Source organism: Podarcis melisellensis (genome assembly GCF_964234715.1).
Source record: "Podarcis melisellensis genome assembly, chromosome: 2".
Taxonomy (NCBI): Eukaryota; Metazoa; Chordata; class Lepidosauria; order Squamata; family Lacertidae; genus Podarcis; species Podarcis melisellensis.
Genome location: NC_138529.1, coordinates 109,939,171 through 109,956,132, shown reverse-complemented (window position 1 = coordinate 109,956,132; position 16,962 = coordinate 109,939,171). Strand labels below are relative to the sequence as shown.

The 16,962-nt window shown below is 47.1% G+C and overlaps 1 protein-coding gene across 3 annotated transcripts; it reads right to left on the bottom strand.

Moving 5' to 3' along the window:
- Nucleotides 1-2,932: 2,932 nt before the first annotated feature.
- LOC309364749 (zinc finger protein RFP-like) lies at nucleotides 2,933-15,182 on the bottom strand. Of its 3 annotated transcripts, none has more exons than XM_081902606.1 (8): nucleotides 14,947-15,180; nucleotides 12,394-12,813; nucleotides 8,873-9,124; nucleotides 8,671-8,693; nucleotides 6,678-6,793; nucleotides 4,798-4,824; nucleotides 4,082-4,108; nucleotides 2,933-3,742 (listed from the first exon to the last, which is right to left on the bottom strand). In XM_081902606.1, exons 2-8 carry the CDS (start codon nucleotides 12,799-12,801, stop codon nucleotides 3,000-3,002), a joined length of 1,596 nt encoding a protein of 531 aa, XP_081758732.1. In that variant the 5' UTR covers nucleotides 12,802-12,813; nucleotides 14,947-15,180; the 3' UTR covers nucleotides 2,933-2,999. The 3 variants fall into 3 exon arrangements, with proteins under 3 accessions (XP_081758732.1, XP_081758733.1, XP_081758734.1); XM_081902607.1 differs by lacking the exon at nucleotides 14,947-15,180 and adding an exon at nucleotides 14,343-14,399; XM_081902608.1 differs by lacking the exon at nucleotides 8,671-8,693 and having other exon boundaries at nucleotides 8,850-9,124; nucleotides 14,947-15,182.
- Between the last annotated feature and the right edge of the window lie 1,780 nt (nucleotides 15,183-16,962).

Here is a 16,962-nt window from a genome sequence, read left to right as displayed (position 1 = left end):
AATAGGGTTGCATGCAAATGCACCTTTGCTACTGGGTTTTGCTAACCGTTAAAAGATGAAGGTAGGTGGAACACCTGTGTGTCCTTGGCGTTAAAGAGGGATCACTGCCAAGACCACAAAACAAGATTAGCAGCTTCTGTCCGTAGCAATGTTTTGGATAATCCAGTTCTCTGTGCACACAAGTTGAAAGGAAGCAACATAAAAGAGGGGCTTTTTAGTGGGATAAGCGGCCTCATTTGGCCAAGATCCTCAGGTCTTGCACGCAGGATTTAATACTGTTGCTCACCACCACCCCAAACTTTGAAAGGTGACATTTCAGGCGTTGCTGCAGGGTTCGCGTTTCCTTTTGCAATTGAGGCACAGCAGACTGTGGCGTCTCCAGGATATATGGTTTATTGACACATACCGTGGTACCTCAGGTTACAGATGCTTCAGGTTACAGAGTCCGCTAACCCAGAAACAGTACCTCAGGTTAAGAACTTTGTTTCAGGATCAGAACAGAAATCATGCTCTGGCGGTGTGGCGGCAGCAGGAGGCCCCCTTAGCTAAAGTGGTACCTCAGGTGAAGAACAGTTTCAGGTTAAGAACAGACCTCCAGAAGGAATTATCTGTGGATTGAGTGTAGGTATGTTTGAACATTTTTAAGGATTGTATGAAATGTATGTTTGTATATTCGCAATATGTGTGTATTAATGCTGAATTATTTTAATAATAAAAACCTTTCCCCCAAAATGAAGGAAAAACACAACTTTGCTTCAGGATGAGAACATAAATTGTGCAGCAGCCCCATTAGCTAAAGTGGTGCTTCAGGTTAAGAGCAGTTTCAGGTTAAGAATGGACCTCCAGAACGAATTAAGTTCTTAACTCGAGGTACCACTGTATATACAACCTGAGCCTATGATGGAGGGGTTCACAGTAATAACACCCCAAAAGGGATGGTCTTCTCCCATAGCCACAACCTTAGACTCTGAATTCAGGCTTGGCATTCGCTCCACCATTCCAGCCCACTAGTTCACATAGCTCTCTCCCCTAAACTGGCTTTTTCTCCTATCAGTGAGTAGAGCCCCCCCCTCCATTCATCTGCCACAGAGCCCCTTCCTCTGTCCTCCTTACACCTAACCAGGATAGCCTGGGCTTGATTTGAACACTTCCTGAAGCTGGGAATTAGGAGTCTGGCACCCAGTTTTACACCCACCAAACACTACCATAGCATAGGCTGACCTGCCAAAATTAGCTATGTCCCTGTGGTGTTTGCCCTCCTAGGTGTGTGACATCATACTGGGTCAAAACAAAAAAAAATTCCTTCCAGTAGCACCTTAAATTTTTTTTGTTTTGACTATGGCAGACCAACACGGCTACCTATCTGTAATCATACTGGGTCATAAGGAAAGGGTTAACTAATTGTAAAATGAATAACCAATAGGAACCCAAGGGGAGGAGTTAAGAGTCGTTAAGAAGTCAGCCTGAAGTCTGGAGTTGGGCAAGTTTGATGTGAGAGTGAGAGAATCATAGAATCATAGAGTTGGAAGAGACCACAAGGGCCATTGAGTCCAACCCCCTGCCAAGAAGGAAACACCATCAGAGCACTCCTGACATATGGTTGTCAAGCCTCTGCTTAAAGACCTCCAAAGAAGGAGACTCCACCACACTCCTTGGCAGCAAATTCCACTGTCGAACAGCTCTTACTGTCAGGAAGTTCTTCCTAATGTTTAGGTGGAATCTTCTTTCTTGTAGTTTGGATCCATTGCTCCGGGTCCGCTTCTCTGGAGCAGCCGAAAACAACCTTTCTCCCTCCTCTATGTGACATCCTTTTATATATTTGAACATGGCTATTATATCCCCCCTTAACCTCCTCTTCTCCAGGCTAAACATGCCCAGCTCCTTCTGTTAAGAGGAGTCAGTTAAACAGTTGAGATAATCAGTCAAAAGGTATTAGGAATGTATAGGCCGGTAAAGAAACTAAGGTTAAGAAACTGACAAGAAAAATTATCTGAAACCATAAACTTGTTAATGCTTATTAAATAAACTTGTTTATTTGGTTTAATGTTAACAACTGTCTGGACTCAAGTGTGTACCCGGGAGAAACTGTTTGGTGGCAGTGGGAAAGCGGGCACAGGGATCAATAGACCGTCAAACGTCTGGGGAGCCTCCTCATATTGGGAGGAAATAGGTAATCAAGCTTTTTGTTGTGTTCCAGCCTACCTCCGCTGAAGCTGTGAAGAGGGCTGAGCTGACTGCTCCACAACATGGCTCTCACCAGCCACTCCTGGACCAATAACATAGGAAGTCTCACCACTTTATAACTTGTTTTACTGCCTGTGCAACTTTCCTGACTGGTGTTTGGAAAAGCACATGAACTGGACCTTTGAAGAGTTTGTAAGTAAACTAATCTTTAACTTGCTAAACGTCTGGCCTTTTCTTAGGCTGGAGAAAGAGGGAAATTTTGGAATGGTTTATTTTAAAGGTGTAACAACATATATTTTCACATTTCACCTTACTGCATATTTTGTTACTTTAAATCTCTGCTGGGGTTCTCACCAAGAGTCCTTGCCCCAAAGATGATTCTTGGCATACAGGAATTCTCTTTTTTATACATTTTTGCCTGGCTGGGTCCATTTTTCCCCTGACAGGGTTTCTGTGCCTATAAATCACACAAAAGTGGGGTTGGGGTGGGGACTCAACACAGCAACTGTGTTGGGCCAGAATCTGCTGAATCATTCTGTGTAACACAAAGGGCCTGTTCCTCTTTTTATTTTATTTTATCTCAATAAATGGTCATTCCAAAGGTACAGCCACACAAAGACGACTCCAAAACCAGCCTACTCATTTGCATCTTGCAGGTGGAATATTCCATGATCTGAGATGAGGAACTGGAAATCCTGCCATTTAGACTGTGCCTCCCCCCCCCCCCGGCTTAACTAAGATTAAGAAACCTTATCTGAAACCATAAACTTGTTAATGGAACAGGAAAACCTGCGGTCCTCTCTGATGTTGCAGGATCAGAACTCCCACCACCCCTGATCAATGTGGAACGCTTCTGCGGCTGATGGGTGTTGGCGTCCAACCTCATGTGAGAACCACCGGTCTCCCGTCGCTGTTCTGGCGTTATCATTTCCGTTCACAGCAGCGGGGCTCCGAGGCCAGCACTTCAAAGCCGTCCCGCAGCTCCTCACTTGGAAAAAGGGCCGGAGCTTCTCCTCAGAGAACGACCCGGTGTGGTAGGTGAAAATCAAATCGTCGGTGTCGGCGTCCGAAAACTGCACCTGACCCCTTTCGTAATCCAGGGACACGCGGATCTTCTGGGGATCTTTTGCCAAGGCCAAAGGGGTCGGTGCAGGGAAGGTGAAAGCAAAGAACTGGCAAGGCGTAGATGGGCTGCGGGAAAACCTCCCCACCGCCCACACCCCTTCGTTCGTATGGGTGCAGATAATGCCTTTCCTCCTCATGGTGTCTCGGGCAACCCCCACAGCCCACATTGCCCTCCCCCAGGTTTCCACCTCCACCACCCACCAATGTTTCCCTGCCGTGAACCCCTCCTGGCCCAGCACACAGAGCTCCCCGTTAAATCTCTCTGGGTTGTCAGGGAGGTCCCCCGTCGCCCCTCTGTTGTTGCTCTTCTTCTTCTTCTTCTTCTTCTTCTTTCCCCCCTTCCTCTTCTTCTCCACCTCCCACCACACACTCTTCAAATCCTCAGAGACGGTAAGGCAAGGGTGTGCGGTATTTGCATCGAGGGTGACATCCACTGCAGGAGAAAAGAGGGGAGAGGATGCCGGGTGGCGGTGTCAGGAGCGAGACGGAAGTAAATCACACTATCTACACAGGCTTGGCAGGGCGTCCGGCCTACTGAACACAGAAGCTCATGCCTGCTAGGGTCTCACTCCATGGATCTGTTGCCAATACTAAAAGCCCCACTTCCCCACAGCCTTCCACGTTCTCCCCTCTCCAGCGTTTCCCCCCAAACAATCTGAGACTAAGCCTTCATGACGCCTGCTGCGGCTCCACCCATTTCAGCCCTCTTCTGGTCCTAAGAACCATCCAGTCTCTCCCACCCCCACATTATCCAAATCATTCCCCGAGTTACCTTTGTTCAGGTCTTGCATCAGAGGAGCTGTGGCAGGGAGGAAAGAGTGACAAATTTAGAGACACATTAGCACTAAAACCAAAACAAACCCTCTCAAAGAATTGTAGAGTTAGAAGGGACCCTCCCTCAAGGAATCTCGACTAAAGCATCCATGACAGGTGCCCATCCAACCTCTGCTTAAATAACTCTAAGGAAGGAAAGCCCACCACCTTCTGAGATATGAACTGGATTACTTTCTTTTCCCGTGTGATCTCCATGTTCCAAGATAATTTCCTTCACTAAGGGAGCCTCACCTAGTGCCATCATTACAGGCACCAGGCAAAAACATTCCTCTTTACCCAGGCTTTTGACCATTAAATACTCTGGTCTGTTAAAGCTCAGGGGGGACAGGGACCTGTTAATATTATTATTCTGCTTTTCTGCTTTGTGTTATTATTCTGCTTTGTATCAGGTTTTGCAAAATGTTTTTAATGTTGTACAACACCCTAGGATCTTTTGATAAAGCCGGACTATCCCAACGTGTGTTGGTGCAATAAAAACATCTCACATTAAAGTGCAACTAAATTTAGCATTTTAATTGATTTTCTGTTGAAGGGATTCATTGCTGTGGGAAATCCCCCTCCCCCCTTTCTATGGACCACACAAATGGTTTCCTAGATGCAGCGGAGTAGCTCCCTCAAACTCCATCTTCCATCAAAAAAGTCTGAGAGAATTACCTGTGTCTTGAACTTGCTCCAGAGATGCTGATGCAGAAGAAAAGACAGAAAAATAAATAAATCAGATAATAAATAGAAGAAATTGTTTTGAAAAAACAACAACAAAGAATCTCAGCACTTTCACATTCAGGTTGTAGACCCACACTCCCTTAAACGGGATTAAATGTCATTTAATTCAGCGGTGTTTACTTCTGAGTAGACACGTATAGGACTGTGCTATTACATCAGCATTTTTTTGTGTTTACTTATAAAAATATGTGTAGATTGCTATACCATACGGTAAATGCTGAAGCAGTTTCCAACCACACACCACACACAATGACCAGGTTAGTACTTAAAACCAGAGATCAAATATTTCAGAAACACCTTTTCTTAATTGCCTGTGTACGCTTGGAAGCACAGGAAAGTTTTCATTGTGTCCAAAGGTTATAAACAGCAGCCACCTCCAGGCCTCTATCTCCACAGGACACATCCTCTACTAGTCATCTGCCCAGACACTGAGGTCCAGCTCCGAGGGCCTTCTGGCGGTTCCCTCACTGTGAGAAGCCAATTACAGGGAACCAGGCAGAGGGCCTTCTCAGTAGTGGCACCCGCCCTGTGGAACGCCCTCCCACTAGATGTCAAAGAGAAAAACAACTACTTGACTTTTAGAAGACATCTGAAGGCAGCCCTGTTTAGGGAAGCTTTTAATGTTTAATAGGTTATTGTATTTTAATATTATGTTGGAAGCCGCCCAGAGTGGCTGGGGTATAAATAATGATAATGATAATGATAATGATAATTATTATTATTATTATTATTATTATTAGTATTAGTATTAGTATTCGTATTCATCTAGGTTTTTTGCCTGGCTGGAATGTGCCACTCAACTCTGACCATGCCTGCCAGCATCTCTGGGGGATGGTTAGAAAAGAATCCACGAAGGTGTGTGGAAACTAGCCTTCTGTACCAACGGCAAGATGAACATTCATTGCTCTGCCTGATTTTGCCTCTGGAAAGATGGCCGTAAGGGAGCGTGGCCCTGGGCTGCCCCACCCGATTTAAAATTAAGATTATTCTGCTTGCAATAATGTTTTGCTGCTTAAAATGTGAAGGCCAGGTTAACAACAAGGAGATGAAAGGGAAGTCATAAAGAGGACTTTGAAGCAGCAAGAGGCGACACTTTCCATGTGAATCGGGTGCATTTTCACTTATACTTAAGGTTCCCCAAACAAAGGATAATGCTTCAATCTCTTGTTGACTAGGAGAAACACTGTGTTCCGATGTCCCTCCTTGCGGAATAAGGTGGGCCTGGCTCTGAAAGTTTCTCTTCTTCAGCAAGAAATGGACAGCTTTCGGAATGGAATGGTGAGGGGCAGGTTTAAAAGTAAAGCCACTTATACACCCGTTTTTCCTCCTCAAAATGGCTTCCATGATATTATAAGCAGAACCTTGCTTCTCTGCTGATGCGGAACCAAAGGGGGGAAAGATTGTTTTTGAGATGTCTTCTCAGACATCCTGCGGAATCTCGTAGGGTAGGACAGGTTAAGGAGTTAATTCTCCGTAAATTGGTACAAAATGCTTTTCTTTCCAGGATGCAGCTGCAGAATACTCATGGCTGTCTTATCTCTGTTCCTGTGTGGTCAGGTACATAGTTCTGGCCTATACCATAAGCTCCAATTACAGCACTCTGTGGTACTGTGTGGCGTAGAATTGTGGAGAAGGATTGTTGGAAGACAGAAATGGAAAGACTTGTGAACAAGAAATAGAAAACTAAACTTGCAGGACTTTGAACTTGCACTTTAAGCAAGGACACTCTGGGCTCAGAGAGAGTCCTTCTTGAAGCAACTGTGTTTTGTGTTTACCAAGTAAAGCAAACCCTGCTATGCTTTTGGCGGTACCTTTATACTTCTCCGTAGCCTTTTCCAGCGCAGAACCTTTCTCCACGGCGATTTTGAGCGTCTCGTCCCACCAGTGAGAAAGGTCCGATTCGTGCTCAGATGCTTTCTTCTCACACCTGGAAGGGAACGCGGTCAAGTTTAAATAACAGCAGCAGACTACAGCTCTTGAAACATTAAACGAGAGGGCTGAGCTCTTACTCAAGATGTACTTATCGGGAAGGTGCCCTAAACTACCGTTTCACAGCCTGAGATCTTTTGAGCCAACTGCTTCTAATCCGGTCAAATTCATCCTGAACTGGGACAGCCTCCTCTATTTCCTTCCATCCACCCTGGAGAACCTTATAAAAATTGCCTAGGAAGCTTGCAGGGAAGGAAGCAAAGGCCCAGTGCCGAGAACAAAATATGACTGTCAAAGGATGAAGCAAACATCAACAGAGGTTGTGTGCAGTTAAGCTACTTGGGTGCAAGCAACTCACACAAACCACTTTAAAGCCCCAATAACCAGCTGATGGCACACACGTGGTTTAATTTCACACTGTGCAGGGGAAAACGAGTCCCATGACACCATCGATCTCAGGTGACTGGCAGGTGGCCAGGACCACCCCCTGCCAGAATAGGGCCATGGGGGGCGGGGAGAGGTAAAGACCTGGCCCGCTGGCCTAGACCCAGTCTCCCACACTTGCCTTAGGCAGGAGGACAATCTGATGTTTGCCACAGAAGGCAACTGGCTGATCGTTGGTGGATTTGCAGGGCTTCAAAGTGCTGAGTCACTGGACTGCAGGCGCCCCTTTTTTGGCAACCTGAGTCTTTACTCCGCAGGCGGCATCAGGTATAAGAGCAGGTGGATCTGGCCTGGCCAAAATGGAAACACTAGCGCAGAAGAAAGCAGGGGCTGATTGCCCAGCGCCAGGGCAGGCACTTCACAGGAACATGTCTGCATGTTCTTTCCATGGCAGCTTCAATAAAAAGGATCCCGAGTGCAGTTGTACCTTGGATCTCAAACGCCTTGGCACCCGAAGAAATCAGCCCCCGAACAATCGAAATCTGGAAGTGAGTGTTCCGGGTTTTTGAACAATTTTGTTCCTGCAGCCAATCAGAAGCCGCGCTTTGGTATCCGAATGTTTTGGAAGCCAAACAGACTTCCAGAAAAGATTCCATTCGACTTCCGAGGTACGACTGTATAGCAGAGGGCTAAGTCTAAAGGTGAAGGGACGCAGGTGGCACTGTGGGTTAAACCACAGAGCCTAGGACTTGCCGATCAGAAGGTCGGTGGTTCGAATCCCCATGACAGGGTGAGCTCCCGTTGCTCGGTCCCTGCTCCTGCCAACCTAGCAGTTCGAAATCACGTCAAAGTGCAAGTAGATAAATAGGTACCGCTCTGGCGGGAAGGTAAACGGCATTTCCATGCGCTGCTCTGGTTCACCAGAAGCGGCTTAGTCATGCTGGCCACATGACCCGGAAGCTGTACGCCAGCTCCCTCGGCTAATAAAGCGAGATGAGCGCCGCAACCCAGAGTTGTCTGCGACTGGACCTAATGGTCAGGGGTCCCTTTACCTTTAAGTCTAAAGGTAAAAAGGCCACTACTCCCTCCTAGGTAATCTGAAGGGCATCTGATTGTGAGGTTGTAGAGAAGTCACCCTTTGCGGAGGAAATAAAACTCCAGAACCTTCATCTACTGCCGTTTGAAGGAAATGGTTTCTAACGACCGACTGTACTCCAGAGTGCCTTTATGTGGGCCTCTTCTACAGAAATCTGTCCCCCCTCCCACCCCCAAACGAAACCAAGGTTGTTTCACATGGGGTGAAAAAGGAAGAGGAGTGTGAGCAAGGCTAGATAGAAAGGGGATTGGGGAGAGAAAGACCAAATTAAAAGAGCAAAGAAATGAACCTCACGCAACGCTGAGGGAAACAGTATTGTTTGCTTTCCAGAAACACACCAAAGGGAGCAAATTTCTTCCACATGAAAGCAGAAAGGGGGTGTGTGAGCCACATACCTCGTTAAGGCTCTTTTGATGTCCTGAAAAATAAAAATAAAAGTGGGTGTCAATTACACAGGCAGGAAAAAACACTGGGCTGTTTTTCGTCCTAGTGAGAATTCCCCACCCCCACCGGCCTGTGGAAAACAAATGGATGGACACAGGACCATTTTCTTTTTCGTTCAAGAGACCTGGACGTCACCTTTGCATTAAGCCTCACCTGGAGGGATTCCTTCGGGGGCTGGAAGACGTGGTATGATGGCTGCACGTTTCTTGCCTCCGTCGCCACGATCAGGTTTCTGAGTCGGGAAAGCTCCCCAGAGAGTTCGGCAAAGTTTCCTTCACCCCTCCTCCAAATCTTTTTCTCCAGATCTCCCAGCTCACCTAGCCAGAGACGCTGTTTCGTCCGGAGAAATACCTGCATTCTCTGGAAGGCGGATCTGATTTTCTGCTTCTCTGCTTCTAACTGCGCCTGGGGAGGAAAGATTTCAAAGGAAGTGCAGAGGTGGAAAATGAGAGTCAGCCGAGGGTCAGTTTAGGACCAGTGACTTTAACTATGCATCTCATCAACAGGTGGAGGCTCATCCACACTCCCTTTGTGGCCCTGTATTCTGAAAAAGCTTATGTGGGTTATGTTAGACACTTAATGGGAAAATGTCCTGGTTGGTTTCTGGCCCCAGACTGGAAAGCAATACATATTTTACTGGTATACTAGTAAATACGTGGGGACACGGGTGGTACTCTGGGTTAAACCACAGAGCCTAGGACTTGCCGATCAGAAGGTCAGTGGTTCAAATCCCCGAAACGGGGTGAGCTCCCGTTGCTCGGTCCCTGCTCCTGCCAACCTAGCAGTTCAAAAGCACATCAAAGTGCAAGTACCACTCTGGCGGGCAGGTAAATGGCGTTTCTGTGCGCTGTTCTGGTTCGCCAGAAGCGGCTTAGTCATGCTGGCCACATGACCTCCGGGTTTGCGGACAAACACCGGCTCCCTCGGCCAATAAAGCGAGATGAGCGCCAGAACCCCAGTCGGCCATGACTGGACCTAATGGTCAGGGGTCCCTTTACCTTTAGTAAATACGTATCTGAATTTTCCGCCTTCTTCATGATCAATGCTGCTCATAGTTATTCTTGAGCTAGCCTGCTTGGGCAAGATAGGAGTTTCCCATTTTATTTTTCCAATTACTTTGCCTCTGTTGAGCTCAAGACTTCAGAGTTTTACTTAAAAACATATTTTGTCTTACTGTTTACCTGGACCCTACATCTTGGACTTTACCTCTTGGATTGATTTGATTTTGGGGTTGGTTTTCCCCAGCCTTAAGTTTAATCTGAACTGCCATACAACTGGGAAACTTGATCCACGTTGCATAGAATTAGTTGGCCTTGTGAAAGAGTTCAGGTGGGGTTGAGCATCCATTGCCAGTTCTTTCGAAGGCATCTCGGAAAGAAGAGGCAGCATAACTTAAATTGCAGCTGAATTTCAATCCCGAACGCTGCAATCTTTGCATGCAACGGCTGTGTCACATTGTTTTAACACAACGCAACACATTCACATTTTTAACTTTTCCTGCAATCACGGCCTATTCTACATTACAGTGGACACTCAGGTTGCGAACGTGATCCGTGCGGGAGGCACGTTTGCAATCCGCAGCAGCACGTCTGTGCGGGTTGCAATTCGGTGCTTCTGCACAAAGCGTGATTTAGCGCTGCTGCGCATGCGTGACCGCTGAAACCCGGAAGTAACCCGTTCCGGTACTTCCGGGTTTCAGCGCGTCCGTAACCCAAAAACAACGCAACCTGAAGCGTCTGTAACCCGAGGTATGACTGTACTTTTCATTCAATCACCAAATTATGCCACCTGCGCATGTCATGTTTTCTTAGATTGCCTTGCCTAAAACTTAAGCTAGTGCATTTTCTAGTTCTCCGAAATTTCTTACATATCATGTTTGCATTGACATATAAAATCCTACAGTTTAGGACCTGACTATTTGCTGGACTGTCTACTCCCACTGTATACACCAACCTTGTGTTTCAGACCAAGTGGAGTCTCTCTTACCAGTGCCAGCATTTGCAAAGGATAAAATACATGAGTGGGTCCTATGCAGAACCTCCCAAATTCTGGAATGACCTCAGAGATCCAGTTGATGCCAACCCTGATGGGTTTTAGGCATCTTGTAGCGACTGACTTGAGCATTTGGTTAAGGCAGGCCTAGGCAAACTCAGCCCTCCAGATGTTTTGGGACTACAACTCCCATCATCCCTAGCTAACAGGACCAGTGGTCAGGGATGATGGGAATTGTAGTCCCAAAACATCTGAAGGGCCGAGTTTGCCTATGCCTGGGTTAAGGTGACTACAGAAGTCTTGCAGCTCTCACTGTGCTGTAAATCTGACCGGTTGTGGTTTTATTCTGTGAAGCAATCGCCTGGTCCCTTCTGGCCAAGCCGTATTGCTCCCTTGAACTTAAAACAGAACCAGATATTCAATTGCGTGGGGGAGAGATGCACACAGCAGCAGGATATTTCTGTGAAAACGGAACATTGCTTTGGAATTGGAAGAGCGGTGCCATCTTTGTGGGGTTTGCAGCCAAATCACAAATTCATGTTTTGCTAGGTGTGCAAAGGGCCAGAGGGTTCTAAAACTTCCTAGAGAGGACATTATGTGCGCTCATTCCCTGGTCTCTTCTGGGTGGGAATTCAAATGAAAACTATTTTATACTTGCTCCTGCCTCTTAGGAAACTCTCTATCTACCATGCTTCCAACACATACAGCTTATTTTGAAGCCAACTTTTGTATGCTGTACCTGATAATTTTTCTTACTTGTATTTGCTGTCTGCTTTGAAAGGCAAGCAAACATTTTCTTGTTTATCTTACGAAAAACGTGTGGCTCATTCACTGCAATGGGGGTGAAGAGGGGGAGGTTAGCAGACCACAAATATAAGGTATAAAAAGGAGGTCTGGATTTTGTTGAGATTACATCAGCCTCCTTCCCTGAGGTTAGAAATAAGAACAGTGAAAGGGACAGGATGGGCCACAGCGTATAACAACATAGCACCTTCTGAGATTTTCTGACAGAGAAGAGATACGGATTATTAATGAGCTGGTTGTATGTAAAACTGAGGATTAAATCTGGCGAAATGTGAGGGGTGGGTGACGCTGGCAGATTGGCGGTGTGAGAGGCAGGGAAAGCTATTATCAGAGGGAAGTGTTTCAAAATTGATTAATGGTTGTTATAGATAGATAAAAGAGGATTTTACTCAATTGTTATTTTGAGGACAGGTTATAACAAGGTATAAAATCCATACCACAAATAGGTAATTGAACAGGTGATGTGTAGGGCGATGGGAGGAATGTATTTTGAAATGATAGTTGGAAAGGTTATTGTATTGGGAGCAGCAAAGAAGGGAGAAAAATAGAGGGGACATGGCGGGGAGAGTCAGTTTTTATTTTTATTTAAAAAAAATGGAGACAATTTGTTATAAATTCCATAAGTCAATAAAAATAACTGGCAAAAAGGTGTTTTACTATGCTAAAAAAACCGCCACAGCGTGTTTACTTTTTGTATTTCTCCCACACGTATGGGATAAGAGGTTTGCGTTTTAATCTACAAATTTAATCCTTAATCCATCTCCTGCGTAATCTTTGCATGACCTTTTACTCCAGGGGAAACTCATAGGGCTGCACAGAACCCTCCGAAAAAGAGCCAGGGCGATTTCCTAGGACCACCTGCCATATCAATTTCTTACCTTGTATTTTACGGAGATCTTGCTTATAGAAGACGCAGTGTGGCCCTGGTCAGCATGCAACCGATCCCAAACCACACCCATTGGTGCCTGACCATCCCTCCATTTCGTGGGCTCCTGCTGCCTCTGGGGCTCTTCCCACTTTCTCTTCAACCCTTTCCTTTCCTGGAAGTTCTTGACGATCTCGACCATATTTGCCAGCTGACGGTTTGGCCTGAAGTTCCTTTGCTTGATCCTCTCTCGACACTGAGGGCAGCAGGAGTCTACATTGGGGTCCTCCCAAAGTTGGTCAAAGCAGGCTTGGCAGAAGTTGTGCCCGCAAGCGATTGTAACTGGGTCTACGAAGTACTCCAGGCAGATGGAACATGTCGCCTCCTCGAGGAGCCCCTCAATAGCACCCTCGGCTTCCATGGCTACCTCCCCCTGAAGCATAAGGACAAAATTATCAGTTTCATTTGAGATCTCCAATGCAGACTGCGTGTTTCCTTCTCTAGAACAGCCAGGGGAGTTGTGTTAGCTGGATGGAACTAGACTACAGGATCCCCATAATCAATCAGTGCTTTGTTTTGTTTTTAATAATAGGATTAGTAACTGCCTATGGGGCCTGTTTTAGGGATGCGGGTGGCGCTGTGGGTTAAACCACAGAGCCTAAGGCTTGCCGATCAAAAGGTCGGCGGTCCCAGCTCCTGCCAACCTAGCAGTTCGAAAGCACGTCAAAGTGCAAGCAGATAAATAGGTACCACTCCGGCGGGAAGGTAAACGGTGTTTCCATGCACTGCTCTGGTTCGCCAGAAGCAGCTTAGTCATGCTGGCCACTAGTTTTGCTTGACTACTGTAATTCGCTCTACGTGGGGCTGCCCTTGAAGCTGTCCCAGAAGCTCCAGTGGGTGCAGAATGCTGCAGCGAGGCTCCTCACAGGGTCTCTGCCATGGGAGCATATTCACCCAGTGCTTTTCCAGCTGCACTGGCTCCCGGTGGAGTACAGGGTCAGGTTCGAGGTGCTGCTTTTGACCTTTAAAGCCCTTCACGGCCTAGGACCCTCGTACCTACGGGTCCGCCTCTCCCGGTATGGCCCATGGAGAACCTTAAGGTCCATAAATAGCAACACCCTAGAGGTCCCGGGCCCTAAGGAAGTTAGATTAGCTTCAACCAGAGCCAGGGCCTTTTCAACACTGGCTCCTGCCTGGTGGAACACTCTGTCTCATGAGACCAGGGCCCTGCAGGATCTGATTTCTTTCCGCAGGGCCTGTAAGAAAGAGTTGTTCCGCCTGGCCTTTGGCTTAGAATCAGTTTGATTCTCTCCCCCTCTTTTTCCTTTCTCCTCCTGTGAAGAGGCTGCATCCTAATGTTTTAATGTTGTATTTTAATCTTTTTTGAATTGTATTTTAATCAACTTGTTTTTATTATTGGTTGTTAGCTGCCCTGAGCCCGGTCTTGGCTGGGGAGGGCGGGGTATAAATAAAATTTATTATTATTATTATGACCCATAAGTTGGCTGGCTGCCTCGGCCACTAAAGCGAGATGAGCACCACAACCCCAGAGTCATCCGCGATAGGACCTAATGGTCAGGGGTCCCTTCACCTATGGGGCCTGTTTTAGTACAACAGTTGGCAAAACACAAGATTTATTTGTTAGCTCATTCCAGTCCCAAACTATTTGGGATTGGCAAGGAAACCTGTTGCTAGTTAAACCAGGATCCTCCAAAATAATGTGGGCAACACATCTAGCCCCCAAACATACAGGTGACACCTCCAACCCCTCCTCCCCATTTTGTGAGACACCTGGAGATTTCCCCGATCCTAACCCGCAGGTTCGTCTTAGCCAGGGGTCAGCAAACTTTTTCAGCAGAGGGTCGGTCCACTGTCCATAAGACCTTGTGAGAGGCCGGTCTATATTTTCAATCCGGGCCGGATTGAGAAGGCGATTGGACCAGATTTGGCCCCGGGGCCTACCCATGCTCTTAGCCTTTGCCTGCCTCTGAATCAAAGAGCGAAAAAGCCGATTCTCAAATTAGGACATGTGCAGAGCAGGATCTACTAGTTGATTTGAAGTAGATGGGCAAATATTTCAAGATCCAAACTGTTTAATGATGACCCACCCCAATTTAAACTAATGAACTGGGGGGGGGAGGGGGAGCTGCCAGAATCAGGAGCAGATCTTTAGGTGGAAGGACCATATGATCTATTCAGCTCTGGAACCCCAGAACTGCTTTCTACCTGCTGCAATGGTATTTCTTTATGCTCTTTATCTTTAGTTTTTTTAATATTAGAAATATATAATATATATATAAATATATAAAAATATATAAAAATATATTTTTTATATATATAAAAAAATATATAAAAAGTCAGTCCCACAAATCTCCTGACGTGGGTGGGGGGCGAGGAGAAAAAACTCAAGGCCAAGGAACAAACCCACCTCCCCCTTTGCATTTTAGACCACCTTTCTGTTCCAGTATTTTAAAGTTGCAAACCGCCCAGGCAGGAATGAAGGATATAAATGAAATAAATATTAATAAAAAATTCTCTTCCGCGAGCATGCAACGCCGCCTCTCACCTGTCCTGCGCGCTGCAGCTGGAGTCTCGTGGGAGCGCACAAAGAATCCGGGATCCGCTCCGAAAGTTCGGACGTTCCCTCCGCCTGCGATTGGTCAGGGCAGCCGAGCTCTCCCGACGTTCCAAGCGACCCCTCGCCCAATCAGGTGAGAGAGTGGGAGGCGCGGCGCGCTGGGTGGTCCCGGGCGAAAGCACGTGGGCGGCAGCAGCAGCAGCAGCGGAGCAGCTTTCCGCTTCGGCCCCGGGCGCTGGTTTCGCAGGAGGCTGGCTGGCTGGGATGGGGCAGGGCTGTATATGCACGAGAAACGGAAGCCTCCGCTTTACGAGCTGCAACGATTCCGCACACTGTATTTCGCTTAAGCATATAACCCGATTCCCAAAGGGCGGAGGCGCTTTGCACATGCTCAAGGGCGCTAGTGCTTTCCCCTAGGGATCCACATAGGGGCTCAGGGCTAATACCGAGCGCAGATTTGGAGAGAGTCGGGGAGGCTTACTGGCACATGGAAGCTCAATAAAATAGCAGGGTTTGGGTTTTGTTTTTTTTGCACAAACTCGCTTTTAACTGAGCCGGTCTCCTGGCTGCAAGGCGGATCCGCATGGCTGTGTTTTTTTGCCCCCTATTTTCCCGCTAACTCGAGACGCCATGTGGGGGGTGGGGAAATTAAAATGATTTAGAAGCTTTGCACCCAACCTCCTTGCCTAATTTACTGCTTCTCCATCCCATAATGAGTCAGGGAGAAAATAAAAATAAATATTTGTTTATTTAATAAATATTTAATAAATAAAAAGGGGGTGCCTTTTATAAGGACCAGGTGCACAGCCTGGGAGTCATTCTGGACTCGCAGCTGTCCATGGAGGCACAGGTCAATTCTGTGTCCAGGGCGGCTGTCTACCAGCTCCATCTTGTACACAGGCTGAGACCCTATCTGCCTGCGGACTGTCTCGCCAGAGTGGTACATGCTCTGGTTATCTCCCGCTTGGACTACTGCAATGTGCTCTACGTGGCGCTACCTTCGAAGGTGACCCGGAAACTGCAATTAATCCAGAATGCGGCAGCTGGACTGGTGACTGGGAGTGGCCGCCAGGACCACATAACACCGGTCCTGAAAAACCTACATTGGCTCCCAGTATGTTTCCAAGCACAATTCAAAGTGTTGGTGCTGAGCTTTAAAGCCATAAACGGCCTCGGCCCAGTATACCTGAAGGAGCGTCTCCACCCCCATCGTTCAGCCCAGATACTGAGATCTAGCGCCAAGGGCCTTCTTGTGGTTCCCTCACTGCGAGAAGCGAAGTTACAGTGAACCAGGCAAAGGGACTTCTCGGTAGTGGCGCCTGCCCTGTGGAACGCCCTCCCATCAGATGTCAAAGAGATAAACAACTACCTGACATTCAGAAGACATCTTAAGGCAGCCCTGTTCAGGGAAGTTTTTAATGTGTGACATTTTAGTGTATTTTTTGTATTTTTGGCAGTGGAAGCTGCCCAGAGTGGCTGAGGAAACCCAGCCAGATGGGCGGGGTACAAATTATTATTATTATTATTATTCAGCAACTTGCACGCTGCCTTATTTGCATAGGACAAAAGAGAGCGCACAAAGAATGGTGATTTTTAAAAGCTACGCTTTTCCCGCTCCGCTTTTATACAGACGAGCAAAGCCAAACCTTTGCGCTCAATGTTAGTTCGGATGGCGAGTAAACTTGCTGCTCTGGAAATTCGAGGCTGCCTGCCTCTTCCTATTGGTCGGAAAGGGCTCAGCCTGGGGAATTCGAACTCCGTCGCCCAATTAGGGACGGCGGGGGCGGGGCAGAGCAAACGTTAACTCTTCCCGTGCCGCGTGCGCTACTTTTAGTGATGTTTGCAGAAGTTTTTTTCTGGAGGGGAGGGGCGCCCAGCAAGGCTATCATTTATTTCCTTAAATCCCACCTTCCTTCCATCATTGAATTGTAGAGTTGGAAAGGGTCACTAGGGTCATCTAGTCCAACCCCCTGCAGGAATTTTTCTTTTGCTCAAGTTGGACTC